Below are 19,422 nucleotides of genomic sequence, written 5' to 3' on the forward strand. Positions count from 1 at the left end.
GTCCTGACTGTTGATGTACAACTTAATACTTTATCCCTTTTAGTATTGTTTTTTGTTCTACTTAACACTATTGGTTGAATTCTGTAATTAACACACAATTATTCTTAGGTGTTTAAATTTAACTGAAAAGTGATCCCTATTAAATATAAGAGTGGGAATAAGAGAGGGAGGAGATGTACAATTTGGGACATGCTCAATCGGACTTGCCCCAATGGTAGAGTTAGAAATGTGCCAGCAGATTCCAATTCAATCCCATCAAGGTGGCATGTACCAGTGCCATCTCACTAGTCCAAGTGATCAACTTCAGTTCAGAATGGATAACACTGTTAGGTCTAAGAGTCAAAGGGATCACACAAACAAGACTAGTGTCTGCTAATACTAACTGATAGAATCAAAAAGGGAGAGAACAATCCATCATGGGAAGCAGGATACACAGCAGACTCATAGAAAGGCAGATGTCCTAAATAGCACTCTGGCCTCAGAATCAGCCCTTAATGCATTTGGATCTGGCTGAAGAACCCATGAGAGTATTTTAGGCATGGAAAGCCAAGATACTCTGGCAAAAAAAAAGGACCTAAATGAAAGATCTCTGTGAGTGAGATCCCAGTAGAAAGAATGGGCCATCAAAGGAGGAGGTACCTTTCTCTGAAGGGAGGAGAGAACTTCCACTTTGACTATGACCTTGTCTAAATAAGATCGGAGTTGGTGAACTCAAAAGGCTTCCATAGCCTTGGCAACTCAAGACAAGAGCCTAGGGAGATTACTGACAACATAAACAAGAATGTCAATTTGTTAAGTCAACAACAGGAGTCACTGTGCAGTTACTCCTCCCTCATGTAGGATCTCTGTCCTTAATGTGCTGTACATTGTGATTAATGCTATAACTAGTACTCAAACAGTATTTTTCACTTTGTGTTCTGTGTGGGTGCAAACTGTTGAAATCTTTACTTAATATATGCTAAACTGATCTTCTGTATAAAAAGATAGTTGAAAATGAATCTTGATGTGAATGGAATGGGAGAGGGAGCGGGAGTTGGGAGGGTTGCGGGTGGGAGGGAAGTTATTGGGGGGGGAAGTCATTGTAATTCATAAGCTGTACTTTGCAAATTTATATGTACTAAATAAAAGTTAAAAAAAAAAAGAAAGCAGTAGAAAATGGCCCAAGTCCTTGGGCCCCTGCACCTGAATGGGAGACCAGGAAGAAACTCCTGGCTCCTGGCTTCAGATCGGCACAGCTCCAGCTGTTGCGGCCATTTGTGGGGAGTGAACCATCGGATGAAAGACCTCTCTCTCTCTCTCTATCTCTGCCTCTCATTCTCTCTGTATAACTCTGATTTTCAAATAAATAAATAAATCTTAAAAAAAAAGAAAGCATCAGTTATATTCAAAATAAATCAAGTGTAAGTATCTCTGATACTCACTAGCTGGGTTATTTGGGGTAAGTTACTTAAATTTTGCTGTACTTTGGTTCCTGCATTATAACTTTAAAAGAAACTTTAATGAAGTAAATTATAAAATAACTGTAATTGGGCAAGAGATTAGGTAAACAATCAACAAAGGGCCACAGAGCATCTTTAGATGATGGAACAGGGAAAGGTTTGGATTTCCTTTCTTTACAACAACTCTGCAATGATGATTTTAAAGAAATAAAATATCAGAAAATCTCAAAGACAGAGAGAATGAGAAAATGTTCATCAGCATTTGAGAGATTTCAACATATTTTTAGAAATCTGAAAGTAAGAGAAGTGCTGATGCATTTACTAGGGTGTACACAACATGATCTAAAGGATGTACAGAGACAGATAAAACAGTAAGAGAGCAAATTCACCTCCACAGAAACCGAGAGTCCATGACTCACATATCGAGGGTGGCCGAAATCAGGGGGACTGGCTGAGAGTCAGAATGGGGGCATAATCTCCAACCCTTTTCTGTACTTCCACAAAGAGTATACCTTAAGTCAAATACTGGTTTATCCTCCAAAAGAACTAAGGAAAAGAGACTTGAGGCTCAAGAGACACGAAGTAGTACCCCTGTGAAGGCAGAGAGGGGCTAAAAAGAGAATCAAATCTGCCACCGTCACCAGTGGACTACCCCTTTCCTGCATGCAGAACTCTGAGATCCTCATCCCTATCAAGAGAGAAGTGTTCTCTGGAGAAAATACCTCCAGCAACTGACCCTTGGAGTCCTCAGTGACTATAAAACTAAAATGAGGCCGGCGCTGCGGCTCAATAGGCTAATCCTCCACCTACGGCACCGGAATCCCAGGTTCTAGTCCAGGTCAGGACGCCAGATTCTGTCCCGCTTGCCCCTCTTCCAGGCCAGCTCTCTGCTATGGCCCAGGAAGGCAGTGGAGGATGGCCCAAGTGCTCGGGCCCTGCACCCCATGGGAGACCAGGAGAAGCACCTGGCTCCTGGCTTCGGATCAGTGTGGCACACCAGCCGCAGCGGCCATTGGAGGGTGAACCAACAGAAAAAGGAAGACCTTTATCTCTGTCTCTCTCTCTCAGTATCCACTCTGCCTGTCAAAAAAAAAAAAAAAAAAAAAAAAAAACAACTAAAATGAAGGCTGGCACCCTGGAGCATTGGGTTAATACTCTGCCTGCAGTGCCAGCATCCCATGTGGACACTGGTTCTAGTCCCAGTTGCCCCTCTTCCAATCCAGCTCTCTGCTGTGGCCTGGGAAAGCAGTAGAAGATGCCCCAAGTGCTTGGGCCCCTGCACCCGCAGGGGAGACCAGGAAGAAGCACCTGGCTCCTGGCTTTGGATTGGCCATTGTGGCCATTTGGGGAATGAACCAATGGAAGGAAGACCTCTCTCTCTCTCTCTCCCTCTCCCTCTCACTGTCTGTAACTCAACCTCTCAAATAAATAAATAAAAAATCTTAAAAAAAAAAAACTAAAATGAAACCCATTAGTCATAACAAGCCTATCTAAATTCACGGTACTTAATATCTGCTGTTGAAGGTCTCACTTGTAAATATGAATGTCCTGACAAGGACCATCAGATGTTTAAGAAAGACTATTGGGGCCAGCGTTGTGGCGCAGCAAGTTACAGCCCTGGCCTGATGCACCAGTATCCCATATGGGTGCTGGTTCTAGTCCCAGCTGCTCTTCTTCCGATCCAGCTCTCTGCTATGGTCTGGAAAAGCAGTGGAGGATGGCCCAAATCCTTGGGCCCCTGCACCCACGTGGGAGACCTGAAAGAAGCTCCTTACTCCTGGCTTCGGATTGGTGCAGTTCCAGTCATTGCAGCCATCTGGGGAATGAACCAGTGGATGGGATACCTATCTCTCTGTCTCTACCTGTCTCTGTAACTGTCTTTCAAATAGGTGAAATAAATTTAAAAAAAAAAAAGACTATCAACATAATGTAGAAGAAAAATAGGTTGCAAAACGCTAACTCCAATGAAATAGATGATGTAAGAAGTAGAAAAAATGAGAAAAATGATTGAGTAATCTCACAAAAGGAAAAAAATCATATTCTACTTAAAAAAGATTTATTTATTTGAAAGGCAGAGTTAACAGAGAGAAAGAGACAGAGATCTTTTATGCACTGGGTCATTCTCCAAATGCCCACAATCATCAAGGCTAGGCCATACCGAAGCCAGGAGCCAGGAGCTTCTTCTGGGTCTGCCACAAGAGTGTGGGGGCCTAAGGACTTGGGACATCTATTACTACTTTCCCAGGTGCACCAGCAGGAAAGCTGACTGGAAGTGGAGCAGATGGGATTCTAGCTGGCACCCATATGGGATGTTGGCATTTAAGCTGGTGGCTTTTCCCACTACGCCACAGCACCAACCCCAACAGGTGTTCTCTTAACTAAGGATAGGATGCAATAAGAAAGAACAATCAGGGGCAGGTGCTGGGGCATAGCAGGTAAAACTTCTGCCTGCAGTGCCAGCATCCCATATGGGCACCAGTTCGAGACCTGGCTGCTTCACTACTGATCAGCTCTCTGCTACAGCCTGGGAAAGCAGTAGAGGATGGCCCAAGTCCTTGGGCCCCTGTACCCATTTGGGAGACCCAAAAGAAGCTCCTGGCTCCTGGCTTTGGATTGGCGCAGCTCTGGCTATTGCAGCCAATTGGGAAGTGAAACAGCAGAAGGAAGACCTCTCTCTCTCTCTCTCTGCTTCTCCTTCTCTCTGTGTATAACTCTGACTTTCAAATAAATAAGAAATCTTAAAAAAAAAGAATAAAAAAGAGCTTTTCAATTTCCAAACTATGATGGTTGAATTTGAAAATTATAATAAAAGACTGGAAAATTACATTTAACATTATACAGAATAAAACAAAAATTACCAAGTATAAAAAATAATGCAAAAAAACAAAAACAAAACCATAGATTCACAGACTTAGTTCAGAAGGTTACATCAAACCAGGAGATTCACAAAGACCAAAGAGAATGGAGGGTGGAAAACTATCACATAAATAATGTATTTGGTTTTTTGTTTTGTTTTGTTTTAGAATATGAGGTTCTATGTTGAAATGGCTCACAGAGGTCCTTTTCTGCAACAAAGGTTCATATAAAGAAAAGGATTGTGGAATTTCAGTTTACCAGGGATAAAAAGATTGTCCCCAAATCTTCCAGACAAAACAAAACAGTTTATACACAAAGCTTTAACCCAAACAGGATGAGCGATTTAAAGAACAAAGCTACATGTTATGCTACAATGGAGAAATGCCTCTAAGACACAAAGTGAAATCGTTCTAACCTTGAATTCTACACTCATCTAGAGAGTAAAAATTATGTCAGGCTAGAAAACACATACTTGGAGACACCAAGGCCTCAGAAATGCTCATGCAGCTATCCCTACACAGTTGTGAGAGACTGTGTTCCAACAAAAGAACAACATAAAATTGGGATCCAGGGAGTGAGTCCACACAGAACGATGTCAAAGGAAAGTCCAAGGGCTGCAGTTATATGCTGTGTCTACAGGACATTCAGAACAAATTAGATGAGGAAAATAGAAGATACTGCCACCAGGACAAAACCAGTCTCAATAGAATAAGTAATATGATGGAAAACTTTTTAAAACAATATGGAATAAAGATCCATTGAGGCAATTCATGAATGGCATATTATGTGAATGAATAATTCTTTCATATCTTATGATGTAAGCATTATTTTTGTTATGATTCAACTACAAGTAGTGGTAAAACTGCTGGCAGGGGCTGGCATTGTGGCATAGAGGGTTAAGCCACAGCCTGTGAAGCCAGCATCACATATGAACACTGGTTTGTATCCCAGCTGATCTTCCTTCCAATCTAGTTCCCTGTTAATGCCTTGGGAAAGCAGTGAAATATGGCCCAAGCGGTTAGGCCACTGCCACCCATGTGGGAGACCCAGAAGCAGCTCCTGACTCCTGGTCCAGCCCTGGTCAGCGGAGTGAACCAAAGATAGAAGATCTCTCTCTCCTCACCCCCCTCTCTTTGTCTTTCCCTCTTTGTAACTCTGCCTTTCAAATAAATAAACAAATAAATCTTAAAAAAAAAAAAAACTCTACTGGCAGGATGAAGGAACAGGGAGAATAGTCAGGTAACAAAGGTAAACCCTCATCTAGTACAGCAGTTATCAACAAGTATTTGTAAATCTACTAAATCAAGAAGAAGAAGTAATATAAGACTATTATTTAGACACATGGAATTGAAAAAAATAAAGAAGGAATTTGAATAGAACAACTGAATTGTATTTCTGGTTCTGTCACTTTTTAACTGTATGATATTTGGTAAATACTTTAACTTTTCTAAGCTTCAACTATTTCATGTGTAAAATGGATATAATTATAGCTTCTACAATGTCATAAGGGTTTGTGAGAAATAACTAAGTAAAGCACTCACGACAAAGCCTGGTAATGAGTATGTATGCATTTTATAAATATAATAGTTATTATTATTCATAATAGTAAGATTCTCTGTAGGTTTGTACTGACAATTTTCTGATCACTTGATAAAGCTAGGTAACTCTGCAGCAGCCTCACAAGAGGACTTCAAAAAGTTTGTGGAAATATAATTAAAGATAAAGTTTTATTTTGGTACAAATAATTTTTGAAACACATGCATATGTGAGGTCTTGGAAAAGTTAATGAAAAATGCATATTATGAAAAAATTATGCATAGATTTCACCAAGACAGACTTCTTTAAATTCCATTTTCCCGTGAATTTTTTTGAAGTACCCTCACATACTCTTACTTAGATAACTTAAGATACATAAGAAAACCTGTCTTAAAAAATAGGGGTTCCTGGGGCCGGCACTGTGGCGGAGTGGGTAAAGCCACTGCCTGCAGTGCCAGCATCCCATACGGGCACCAATTCGAGCCCCAGCTCTCTGCTATGACCTGGGAGAGCAGTGGAAGATGGCCCAAGTCCTTGGGCTCCTGTACCCACGTGACAGACCCGGAAGAAGGCTCTTGGCTTTGAATCAGCACAGCTCTGGTCATTGCTGTCATTTGTGGAGTGAACCAGCGTAATAGAAGACCTCTCTGACTTGACCTCTATCTGTAACTCTTTCAAATAAATAAAATAAATCTTCCTAAAGCCTCACTCCAATACATCCATTAAAAAGGAGATACTCTCAGTAGCCCCCATCCATGGAGGACTTGTCCATGATGACTCACAGCAAGCATCAAGGAAGCCGTTTTACTCCCAGGTGGAGATAGGAGTTTTCTCCTTCAAGTGATCTCATAGCTCCTATAGAATTCATGCATTTTTTGGAACCTCACATGGCATTTTAGTTATTCATTCACATAGGTTTTCTCCCAGGAACCTGAGAACTTCTTGATGAAAATAAATTGACCTTTATCAGCAGTGCCTCAGTGCTGAGCAAAGTGCATACCTCAATAAATGGTAGGCATTCAAAGAATACTTAGGTAATGAATGAACGCATGAATGAACAGTGTCTAACACAATGCATCTCAACCAGGGTACAAAATCAAAATCACAGAAATCACAACAGGAATATCTTCTAAAAACATATATTCTAAGCCCTCCCAATCTTTCTGAGAATAGGAGCCAGGCATCAGCAATTCGAACAAATTCATCAGGTGACGCCAATGCAAAACCCTCTATCACTGTCATTTGATAAAATATTGGAATTCATATGAAGTCTGGGACTAATTTCTTCAATGAGAACCATCATAAAGCCTCCAAGGAATTCTTTTCTTCATTGTAAAAAAAAAAAATATGATAGCCATTATGTGTGGCTCAAATGATGGTATAGGAAAAACAAATAAGAAACAGATGTGAAACAAGATTCTGAGAATTTCAGTAAAGGGAAACTGCTATATTATGGTCCCAGGGTATGAGGGAGGACTATGTCGGATACTCAGAACCACAGGTAAATGATAGTGTTTATTGAGATGCTATATGGCATTTCCAAGCAAAGAATTTGCAATTCTCCAGTCTTGGGCCAAAGGCTACTTCCAGCACCTTAATTTTTCTTGTCTACTTCCCCATCCATGCTACAGGGCACGACAGTCTGTCTATCTGTTGTGCAAAAAGTGTCTAGAGAGCTTTCTGGATGAAAGGAGTTACATAATGTGGGGTCCTTCATGGAAATATATCAGCAAATTAATTTTTCTGCTTCTGCAGGGCCTCCTAAGAACGGAAATACCCCACAAAGAGCAGGGCAAGGGATAATAGAGGAAAGGAATCTTCTAAAGGGGTCCCTGAAAGGCAGTGCAGCAAAAAATTCTCACCTTCTCCGTGTAAGCTGTTGTTCTGGGTGCTCACTAGGACTTACAGTGCAGAGCAGGAGACAGGCCCACAATGAATAATTTCACCTAGTGTGATAAGGAAGAGGAGAGAGCAACAGATGATGCTCAAGCTGAGCCCTGGAGGAAGAGAGACAGGTACATAAAGTGGGAAGCATGCTCCTGGCAAGGGAAATCCCGAGGTGTACAGAGGACTTGCGCAGTTTAGCCTCACCATGTGATAAACAGATGGATGAAACGGAGATAGCTTTAGAGCTTTAGAAAGAAATTACAGCTGGAGTTAAAGATCCCGGAGGAATTCTGACTCCAGAAGCAGAATCCAGGTGTATTTAATCATTATTTCAATCTAGAAATGGAAGATGTGGGTTATTAGTGAAGGCCAGAGCCACAGTTCAGTCGTGGTCTGCACTCAGCTGTACACAGCTTTGTTCATACAACCCTTTCATTACTACAGATTCCAGGACCCTACCTGCTTTTCTCACCTTCCATCACTCACAATCCTACCACGGTTCTTCTGTGCATCAGGTAAAGCCCAAGATAGGTGGGAGCCTCAGGAGTATCCATGCTCCTTGAAATTCCAAAATGCAACACATAGGTCATTTTTCTTAAAAGATTTTTACAGAAGTAATTATGATGGAGATCTGGGAGAGGGTTAACACAGAACATATTACACAGATTTCATAGTGATTCTTCCTGGCTTATAGCTCCTAACACCCCTTGGCACCAAGGAGTTCACAACATCCTTCTGAACTCTTTCGTCTGTTAGAATATAATTCCACCTTATTCCCTTCATTCGCTAACCTTTGCTCTAACAAAACTTATAATTTTCCAGATTTGAGTTCCTACTCCACACCATATAGAGGTGCAGCACACTCCCGTGAGCACCATCTCTGAATGCACACATTGATTCTCAAAGGGGAAGAATGGGGAGTTAGTTGCCTTCTCCACCAAGGCATTTTGCAAAATAATCTGAGGGGAGTGGTCTGTTTTACAAAATTTCCCACTTTTTCCTACCTGATTCTGACATTCTAGCCCAACAAATAGCTCTTTCTTTAGAAATTCCCTAATTCAAACATAATTTTCCAAATTCACCTTTGAAGAGGACTCAAGATACCATGGGTTAGCTGTGGAACAGAAGCCACATGTCAGCAAACAGACCTATGAAGGAACTGTGAAATTGTGTGACCAATTTTTTCATGCATGTGTATATTTTTAGAGACACCGTCATTTATTGCATACTAACAACCACACAGGCATTTCATGCCTATTATCGCTGATTGTTAACAACAGCCCTATGAAATATTATCTCTGTTTTCCAAGGAGACAAAAACCCAAACATGATTCAGCGACTGCCCAAAGCTACACAGCCTTATGTCAGAGGCAAGATTCTGACCCATCTATGCCAGGACAAAGCCCATATTTTCCATAGTCTGTATGAGGGTCCCTCTATAGCTCTCATTAGTCTTTCTCCAAATTCCATGGTGACCCCACAGCTTCAATCCAGCTGAGAAAAGGCTTATTTTGCTGAGGTCAGGAGGGATGTGGCCATGCAAGACAGACATCATTCTCAGTTTCCTGTGTCTCTAGGCAATGATCACCTATCAGAAGTGAATGTTGAGCAGGGCCATATTGGCCCTATAAATACATAATTCCTACCTGGTGCCAGGCACATATTGGCCCTATAAATACATAACTCCTACCTGGTGCCAGGCACAAGGGTGGGACAGATGAAGCCCTGAAGAAAATCTGCAAAACCATATGATGTGAGTAGGAGGAGAACACAAATTTGTAAAATCTATAGAATTTCCAAAGGCAGAGATAGAAGGGGAAAGTATTCTTGGCAGAAGGAACAGCATGTGAGAAGGCATGAAGTTGAGAAATAACAGAGTGCTGAAAATGCTAACGTTCAACGAGACTGAAGCACGAAGTGGGTGAGGAATGGAGAAGGTAAAACTCTGCAGTGTGTCAAACCAAACCTCTTAGCATAAACCCTTTAGGCTGAGAATCCTTAACAGAATACAGAAGTCTGAACCCAAAAACTGAGTAACTTCTTCATGAGTGAATGAAAATCAAAGGACAACCCCACAGGGTTAAAAACAAAAAACAAAAACAAACAAACAAAAAAAAAACTTAGAACTATTCTTATTATATCTATGTCTTTTCCTTAGAGAAATTAAAAAATTCTGATATAAAACATGACAGCTGGGCTTCTGCAACCTCATAATTATTGCATTTTTGGTGAACTAAGTCCTTGCTGGGAGTGGGATGTGCAATATAAGGTTTAGCAGTATTCTGGCCTCTACCATTTGAAGTCAGTAGCACCACACACTTCAATTAGTTGTGACAAGCACAATGTGTTTAGAAGTTACCAAATGTAGGAGGAGCAAAACCATCGCTCATTGAGCCCACAATTAAATAATACTGAAAATAATTATCAAAAAATTTATTCTGAGACCAGCACTGTGGCTCAGTGGGTTCAGCTGCGGCCTGCCATCTCCAGCATCCCATATGAGTACTGATTGAAACTCTGGATGCTCCTCTTCCCATCCAGCTCCTTGCTAATGCACCTGGGAAGAAGCAGAGGATGAACAAGTATTTGGGCACCTGGCTCTTGGCTTCAGCCTGATACAGCCCTATTCATTGAGGCCATTTGGACAGAGAACCAGTGGATGGAAGATCTCACTCTCACTTTGATTCTCCTTCTCTGTCTCTGTAGCTGGGCCTTTCAAATACAAATGTAAATCCTAGATTAGAAAAAAAAATTAGTTCTGTGCCCTACTGAGCCTGGCCTTTCCTGGGAGGTGAGGTCTGTCTTGATACTCTTTGAAAACAGAGTCCTTGTAGATCTGTTCTCATGAGTCTTGGAGGGAGGCAACAACTGGGAGCTTATCTCTGAGTCCATGTACCCTTGATTTCTGAAGACTCCTTATTGTTAAAATTAGGAGTCTTTCTACATTTCTTTTCTCATACACGGTGCTTGGCTTCATTGGATGTCAGTATAGACAAAGAACATGGACTGCTTTCCATACGGGGAGAAAATCATGGACAAAAGCACAGAACTAAAGAAAGAACAAGTGTCTGGTGATGGCTGGAGAAAAGTACATTAGAGAAAAGGTGCCTTTCTTTTCATTCCTCTCAACAAGTTCATTTGTATTGCTCCATTTTGTAACTTTTTCTATTGACAAGACCTATTTACACATCTACTTCTGTCTCATTAGACTGTTCTAGAGATCAGAGATCACATTTTATTCATGTATTTATTTGTATTTACTCCTGTATTTATTTGAATCCCTAGTCTCCTGTGTATCACTTGCTCAATATTCATTTATTACATAAGATCAGATTGGGAAAAGATATGTGATAGTACAGTGAGATAGTTGGGCAGTGAAGTCATACTTTGGGAATACATTTGGCTTGGAATCTCAACTGTATCACATATAAACTATGAGATCCTGAGCTAGTCATTTCTACCCTTGGGTTTAAACTTTGACCCCTTACCTGTATACAGGAAAACAATAGAATTTATCTTACAAAGTAGTCTCAAGGGTGACCTAATGTATACAAAGTCACTAGTGCCACAGTTCCTAGTTAAAGAAAGCTGATCTGGGGCAGCACTGTGGCATAGTGGGTAAAGCCACTGCCTACAGTGCTGGCATCCCATATGGGCACAGTTCAAGTCCCAGCTGCTCTTCTTCCGATCCAGCTCTCTGCTATGGTCTGGAAAAGCAGTGGAGGATGGCCCAAATCCTTGGGCTCCTGCACCCCTGTGGGAGACTTGGAGGGAGCTCCTGGCTTCTGGCTTCAGATCTGCGCAGCTCCGGCCGTTGCGGCCAATTGGGGAGTGAAGCAGCACATGGAAGACTTTCTCTCTCTCTCTCTCTCTCTCTCTGCCTGTCCTCTCTCTGTAAATCTTTCAAATAAAATAAATAAATCTTTTTTAAGAAAGACATTACTGGCAAACTTTAAAGAGGAAAAAAGATGGTAAAGAACTAAGGCCTCTATTACAAGTACTTAATTTTTTTTTTTTTTTTTTTTTGGACAGGCAGAGTTAGACAGTGAAAGAGAGAGAGAGAGAGAGAAAGGTCTTCCTTCCGTTGGTTCACCACCACCCCCCCCCCCAGATGGCTGCTATAGCCGGCTCGCTGCACCGATCCAAAGCCAGGAACCAGGAGCTTCCTCCTGGTCTCCCATGTGGGTGCAGGGCCCAAGCACTCGGGCCATCCTCCACTGCCTTCCCAGGCCACAGCAGAGAGCTGGACTGGAAGAGGAGCAACCAGGACAGAACCAGCACCCCGACCGGGACTAGAACCCGGAGTGCCGGCGCTGCAGGCAGAGGATTAGCCTAGTGAGCCACGACGCCGGCCACAAGTACTCAATTCTGTAGCTACAACAGGAAAGCAGTCATCAATAACATGGAAATCCATGAGCAATGCTCTATTCAAAAAAAAACTTCATTTATAATATAAAGTACAGGCCGTAATTGGCTCACCATTCCAAGGTGTCCAAATTTTAATCATTAGAAAGTGGAGCCTATGGAACACTCTTGAACTATGCAGAGACTAAATGAAGTAATTCCTTGGGCAGGTTGAGTATTTTGCAGCATGAAGCAGACTCCTATGGACAAAGTCAAGGGATGAGTTATCATGATTGTCCAAGCATAAGACAGAAAGTACTTGAGCACTAAGTCATGAAAATATGAATCATGCAGGATAGAATGACATATGTAACACCTGGCCTCCTACATACCATGCTATAGTTATATCCTCTGATGATTCATTTATATTTTCCTATAACATTTCAATTATAGTTAGATCTCAGAATAGGAAATTATAAGCTTTGACCTAGAGAGCCTCTAGGGAATCAATTAGCTAAAGATAAAAATAAATATGTTATAATTTACTTATACTGAGCCTTATGATGAGTAGCTTGAGTGTGAGATTCTGGTACTTAAGCTATTTTCCACTTCTGGAAATGATTTCCATTTTTCACGTAGGGCATTAAGAACCTGTCAGAAGCAATGATTCAAACAGTTGTACTATAGACGGGTGGACATTATATGAAATGATCATGACTATTAAACATAGCCATAATTTCCTTTAAATTATGCCTTATAACTTCGCTCCGATTCTAGATTCCATATTTGGCCTTTATTTTAATGACTCCAAGTACAACTAGCTGTAATCAGATCAGCTAAAAATAAAGGGTTACGTGTGCTATGGCTGCATAACTCAGTGCAGGCATGTTCTACAGTCCCATCTAAATTTTTGGTGTCTATTTTCCACAGCAACTGGCTAAGAAAAAACAAACACCTTTCTTTGAACACAGAAATGGATTAATACACATTATCCAAAGCACAGACACAGAAACAAGTCACTCACTATAAATTGCGTAAACAAATCCGTTACAGACTGTCAAGAATTTTTTCATGGTTTGCCATTTGAAAAAAGGAAATGATCAGTGATGAGTGTAGTTTCCAAATTTTTAAAGAACTTTAAAATAAAATAACATCCTACACTCAATCCATTAAAAATTGAATTACAATAACTACCTACCCATACCCAAGGACAATTATCAATGCAGTTGCAGTTTGTGTAAATGCATTATCTTTTCTCACTATATATTTTCTAGAAGCCTATAAAAATAAATGATGTGTGATACTACCCTTCAAGCAGCTTCTTGAAAAATAACCACTTCTTAACTGTCATATACTTTAGCTTGCAGAACAATTTAAAGATAATAATAATAAAAAGATCTCACTAAATTCAACCAAAAAAAAACAGATAATTTCCCCCTTGGCAAAAGATTTCCAGGCCAGCATTTCCTAACTATTACATTATTCTGCTAGTGTTTGACATGGCCAAACCATTTAGGAACTACTGCATGGTGTAGTTTCCTGTAGGAAGAAATAGTTACAAAAAAAAAAGTAGGACACATAATCAATATAGAAATCCATACTTACTATAGAGCAAGTTGTCATTTTGAAACATTAATATGTGAGGAATAAAAGGTGTATGTTGGAATCAAAGAAATAAGGTTATAACTCAATAATTTATGATAGACATCAAAATAACTAGAAAAGAAGAGGCCAAAAGTTCCCAATACTGAGACATGACAAGTGTTTGAGGACATAGAAATGCTAATGATCTCAATGTTGTACACATATGTCAAATTATTATACTGTTTCCCAAGAGATACTGCAGATTCTTTCTGTGATTGTGATTCTTGTCCCTGTTATTGCAAAGATAGAATTTATTCCATTAATTCCCACCCACACAGGCATTTTCTTAATGTCCTATTTCAAAACAAGACTGCAACCAAACCTTTGCACTCGAATAACTTGAACAGCAAGATGTAGTAGAATGAAACAGAATAAGATATAGAAACAGACCCTTCCATTAAAATGCAGTTGGCGTGTGCATCAGAGCCAGAGACAGTGAAGCCTAGATCAACACATGAGTTGTGGGTATGGACAACAAGGAAGTGTGTGATTGTGTGTGTGTGTTGGGGTGGGGGTGAGAACAGATTTAATGCATCTTGGAATCCTACATTCATTATTCCTGAACATTCACAACAACTCTAAAGATGGGTAGGTATGATTAGATGGTATATCTCAAAACAGCATCTCATGAAAGTTAAGGCAGTGGATACAAAGAAAGCAGCAGGTAAATTGGTCAGCAGGAAGCAAGGACCAGTTAACCTCTGATGGGCCCAGAGGATAGTACTACAAACTTTAGGAATGCATTAGCAAGAGTATGGCAGGGCCCACAACTTAAAGAGACAGATATACCAAAACATATTATAAATACTCTTAGAAACAGTAATATATAAAATTTCATCAGGGGTGAGATTCTAGCCCAGCAGTAAAGCCACCACTTTGGACACCTGCATCCCTTGTTCCCCCCATCTGCACTTGAGTCTCAGCTCTGCTTTTAATTACAGCTTCCAATTAATGTACACCTTGGAAGGCAAAATGATGATTCAAATACTTAGGACCCTGCCACCCACTTGGACTATCCAGATTGAATTCCTGGCTCCAGGCTGTTGTGTGCATTTCAGGGACAGAATCAGTAGATAGAACTATCTCTTTCTCACCCTCTTTCTCTGTCTCTCACTTCCTTTCTAAGATTTCCATCATTAAAATGTAGCTATGATTAGAATATAAAATGTATTTAGCTACTGACAAGGGATATATGATGACCCTAGTTACACATTGCCTACAGAATTTACAGGTGAAATCCAAGGAAACATAGCTGAGAAAGGAAAATAATTCAAAGGTTGGAAACTTGACTTAGGAAATAATATTTTTATTTCCTTTCCTTTGGTTTTAATATTGGAAGGGAGGATCTGAAAAATCAGATACACATTTACACAGAATACATTTAATTTTTGCTTACTCTGTCTTAATTCACTAGCCAGACAAGGGCTACTATGATTGTCTCTACAATAGTAACAGGCATGAAAACCCACAGAAAGTTGTTATAGAATATCAAAGAGTAAGAGGGAAAAGTTCGTCAACAGCAGCATCAAGAGCAAGCTGGAGGCAGGTTTCAATGACAAACTCCTCTAATATCCTACCAGTTTCAGCTTGAGAGATGGCCAAGCTGATGATGATACCCAAAGGATTACACAGGATGTGTCAATAAGGACAAAGCCACAGGCTGTAGGTTTTGGCTCTTAAGAAGTTCTGGAGATTTAAAAAGAGAAAAGCAGATATTTATCATCAGATTATGACGTCACTCAAGAGGACTCTAAATGTTAACAGATTCCTTTTATAAGAGAAAGATCTCTATGGGAAATTTTCCTGACCTGAAATGTGTCCAAAGAATGAATCAATCACCCGCAAACGCTGCCATCTTAGCTTCAGGCGGACAGTTTGGTCTGGGACTCAGTTTGTAAATGTGGTAACACTACACTCAGAAAGTTAGCAGAGCTTTATCAAGATCTTTACAAAAGACTTTGAACAGTGTGACACTCTAGTTTGTCAATGGTGCATTATTGTTCCTGAGCTTTTAGATGCTGACTTGGAATACTAACCTGGCTCTGGCAAGCCCTTTTCATTAGGACACTCAGAAGGGCAACCTAACTAATAGTGTGTTTGGAGGGAAAGGGGATGTTGACTGTGGGCTCCACCCTTTACAAAGAAGTCTTGTCTTCTCAGTTATATTAGCTTGTGAAATTCCATTCTACCTCTCCCATACTGTAAAAAACATCTCTTCAAAGTTCACACTTGTGGAGATTGGGAGGATTAGAAAGCCAATATCTACGGATGGGGGTCAGCCAGTCTTAAGTGAATGAACGTTGTGTCTCTAAGTAGACAGAGTTTGATATTTCAGTGGTTGAAGAAGGAAAAGTGACAAAAAAAATATAGACATGTTCATAAGATCCTTTGTTCCACAGCATTTCAATCCTCCCCACAATTCATAGACCACTTCCTTTCTTCCCTCTAGTTTCTTGTTAGCACTTAATCAGTATCTTACACACTATATATTTTACTTACTCTGTATCCACAAAAGCCAGGAGTCCATCTGTTTTGGAAGTTACTGTATTCCCAGTGCCTGGACGACTTATCCAGCACATAATAGGTATTCAATAATATTTGCTGAATGAATGAATAACTAAAGATTTCCCTCCCCATATTTTCAGCCTAGTTTGTCATTAAGATTTAAAGGAATCAACTGAGACAAGTTCTCCAAAACCCTACTCTTTCCCCCCCAGAGTTGAAAGCTTCTGGACTGGAGAGTGACTCCATTTGGAAGAAAGCAGTTTGAAGGAATATGAAGGTGCTAAAGAGTGGGAACAGCATGTGGCTTATAGAAAAGGGCAATAGGAGAATTCACTCATGTTTTGGAATTTTAAGAAGTCAAGTTAATATCCAAGAAAGAGTATCAGGCCAAAAAAAAATAATTGTTACATTTCTATAACTTAATCATGCATGTGAGTTCTTCTGTACCTATCTACTTTCAGTGCAATAAATCCTACAAACAGATGAACTAAAAAGGTCAATGGCAGCTAAAAAATAGCAAATTGTGGAGCTATGGCCTGACACAAGGAAGAGTCTTAACAAAGGAGAGAAATAAAGGACATTTGAAAGGAAACAAGGAAGAAAAGCACACAGGTACACTGGAGCCTCAGAAGGAAGACAGTAGCAGGAACTGAGGAATAACAATTTCCCAGATGTGAACATAGATGATGACAGCACAGAGAGAGGGCAGGCATTCAGATTCTCTATGAATGCGACAATAGAATATAGCAACTCTGACAAGAAGTGACACTACCACCGTCTCTTCTTTCTCCATCATCTCCCAGAACAAGAAGTTGCTTCATTCTGCTGATTTTTGCACTTTAATGATGTCCTCAAGCACAATTTTTTTTTCCTTAACTCTCTGGTCACCATACTAAGCAAGCCCTCATTGCCTTCCATAGTAATAGAGGTCAGTGTACCTCTCATAGGAAAACAGGTTACCTCCATCCAATCTATCTTTCCGTAATCTCCAGGGCAAATTGGACCATTCTACTGTCCCTTGTAAAGCCCTTTAGAGGCTCCTCTTCAGCCCTCCTGAATGATGGTCATTGAAGTTATAACTGCAAACCACCCTCTAATGATAAGCCAAAGAGTTAAAATGTGAATAAGGTTTAAATGTGAACACAACTATAGAAAGGGTGTTTATCTTGTTCTTAGCTGACTCCTCCAAATAGCATAGTGCTTATCCATCACAAATATTTAATATTTCTGTTTCACAAGGAAATAAAAGTAGAAAAACTCATGATACAAAACTATATGAATATTGCAGTTCTAATAATATAAAACATATTTATAGGCATGTAGAAAACATCAAGAAAACATGATAAAATTATTTTATTTATCCTTTTTTATCTTCAAAATACCATGAGTATATTTTTCTCTGACACTAAGGTGTAAAAATAGAAGCGAACAAAAAGAGGAGAACAACAACAACAACAAAAAAAAAAAAACAAAAAACATGCACCTAGCAAATAAGACAGTTGCACAAGACTTAATGGGAACTTTGATTCCCTAATCCTGTTACATGGAATCCTTCGTCTTCCAGCCCTGCCTCTGCCCCCATCTGCTTCTACTTTTCTGCTGCTCCACATGTGCACCATTCTCTCACCTCACCATTTCACTATTTCCAACATGGTATTTCTATGTTCTGATCATGTATTATTTTAAAGGGCGAAGCACAATGCATGATGTACAGGTCACTATATTAAATGTTAATGGTGTAAATTTATGAATAAAGCAATAACATTGAATGTGAGGCTTACTTCTTTCATATACTATAAAATCATCTTTAATAGGTTTGTTGTGAGCACTAAATGATGAAGTACCCCAAAAGTGAATAGTTATTAACTATTATCAGTGTGACCAAGAGCAAATTGCTTTGCTTCCTTAGCCAGAATCATCTTAAATTGTGGACAATAATTCTTGCCTTGCCCACTCATTGCTTTGAGATGAGAAAAAACCCAAAGCAGTTTGGAAACAATAAATCACTAGGCAAACACATATTATTATCATGATGTGGATGACAATGATTATGTGCCCTTTTCTTGTGAATTGTCACTATAATAAGCTTACCCTTTAATGTCTCATTACCTTTGCTGATGTTTCAAACCATCCTACGAAACCATGCTCCTTGCAGAACTGGTCCATCTTGAGGCCATTGTTCATGAGCACATCCTTCGCCTGATCACATTTATTGGCCAACAAAACCACTGAAACTGGTTTGCCATTAGGGAGAGTTAACTTTGAGTCCAAATCATTTTTCCACTTTGCCACTGCTTCAAATGTGGCTGGTCTGGTGACATCAAAAACAATAAATGCACCCATAGCTTCTCGGTAATAGACCCTGGTCATATTTCCAAATCTCTCTTGACCTGTTAATAAAAAGAAATAGAAGTAAAAAAAACTTAGCATAATTGTAGACTGATTCATATATTGGAACTTCATAATGTCTCCAGTATGAGCAGGTCATTCAGTAAAGTGTTTCGTTGGTAGTCTTTAAAGAGTTAGTTAAGGGGAAGGACTTTTGGCATGGTAAGTTAAGCCTCTGCATCCCATTTTGGAGTGCTGATTCAAGTCCTGTCTCCTCTGCTTCCAATCAATTTCATGCTAGCGCATTCTGGGAGACAGCTGATGATGGCTCAGGTACTTGAGTTCCTGCCACCCATGTGGCCAGAAGAAACTGGGAGTTCCTGGCTTTGGCTTGACCCAGCCCTAGCTGTTGCTGGCATATGGGAAATAAACCAAAGGATGGAAGAATTCTTTCTCTATCTCACTTTCTGTCACTGTGCCTTTCAAGCAGATAAAAATAAAATAAGAAACAAGCATTTAAAGGGTAAAAAATTGTAAAACAAAAACAATCAGATAAATACATATCTTTGGGTACAGAAGGGAATTCATTTGTTTAAAAAGCATGTATTGAGAACTTTCTGTGTTCCATGTAATGTTTTAGAACTGTGCTAAAACAATAGCCATGAGCCATGTGTGTATATTTAAATTTAATTAAGTTCAACTAAATAAAATGTAGAATTCCTTCTTCAGATTGTTTAGCTATGCTTGAAATGTTCAGCAATCACATGTGAGTATTATATAAGGTGATACCAAAATAGAGCATTTCTATCATCACAGAATGTTCTATTGGGCAACACTGATCTGAACACTTGAAGTTCAATCATTAAAACATGAAAATCCTTAT

General features: G+C 39.8%; 1 protein-coding gene across 1 annotated transcript in view; it reads right to left on the minus strand.

Annotated features, from left to right (window-relative positions):
- The window catches only part of RAB38 (RAB38, member RAS oncogene family), a 70,914-nt gene that overhangs the window by 25,081 nt on the left and 26,411 nt on the right, over positions 1-19,422 (minus strand). The window contains exon 2 of the mRNA XM_062198291.1: positions 18,321-18,601. Within this exon, the coding sequence (XP_062054275.1) occupies positions 18,321-18,601 (281 nt within the window). The remainder of the gene's footprint in view (positions 1-18,320; positions 18,602-19,422) is intronic.

Source organism: Lepus europaeus, chromosome 7 (genome assembly GCF_033115175.1).
Source record: "Lepus europaeus isolate LE1 chromosome 7, mLepTim1.pri, whole genome shotgun sequence".
NCBI classification, from domain to species: Eukaryota; Metazoa; Chordata; class Mammalia; order Lagomorpha; family Leporidae; genus Lepus; species Lepus europaeus.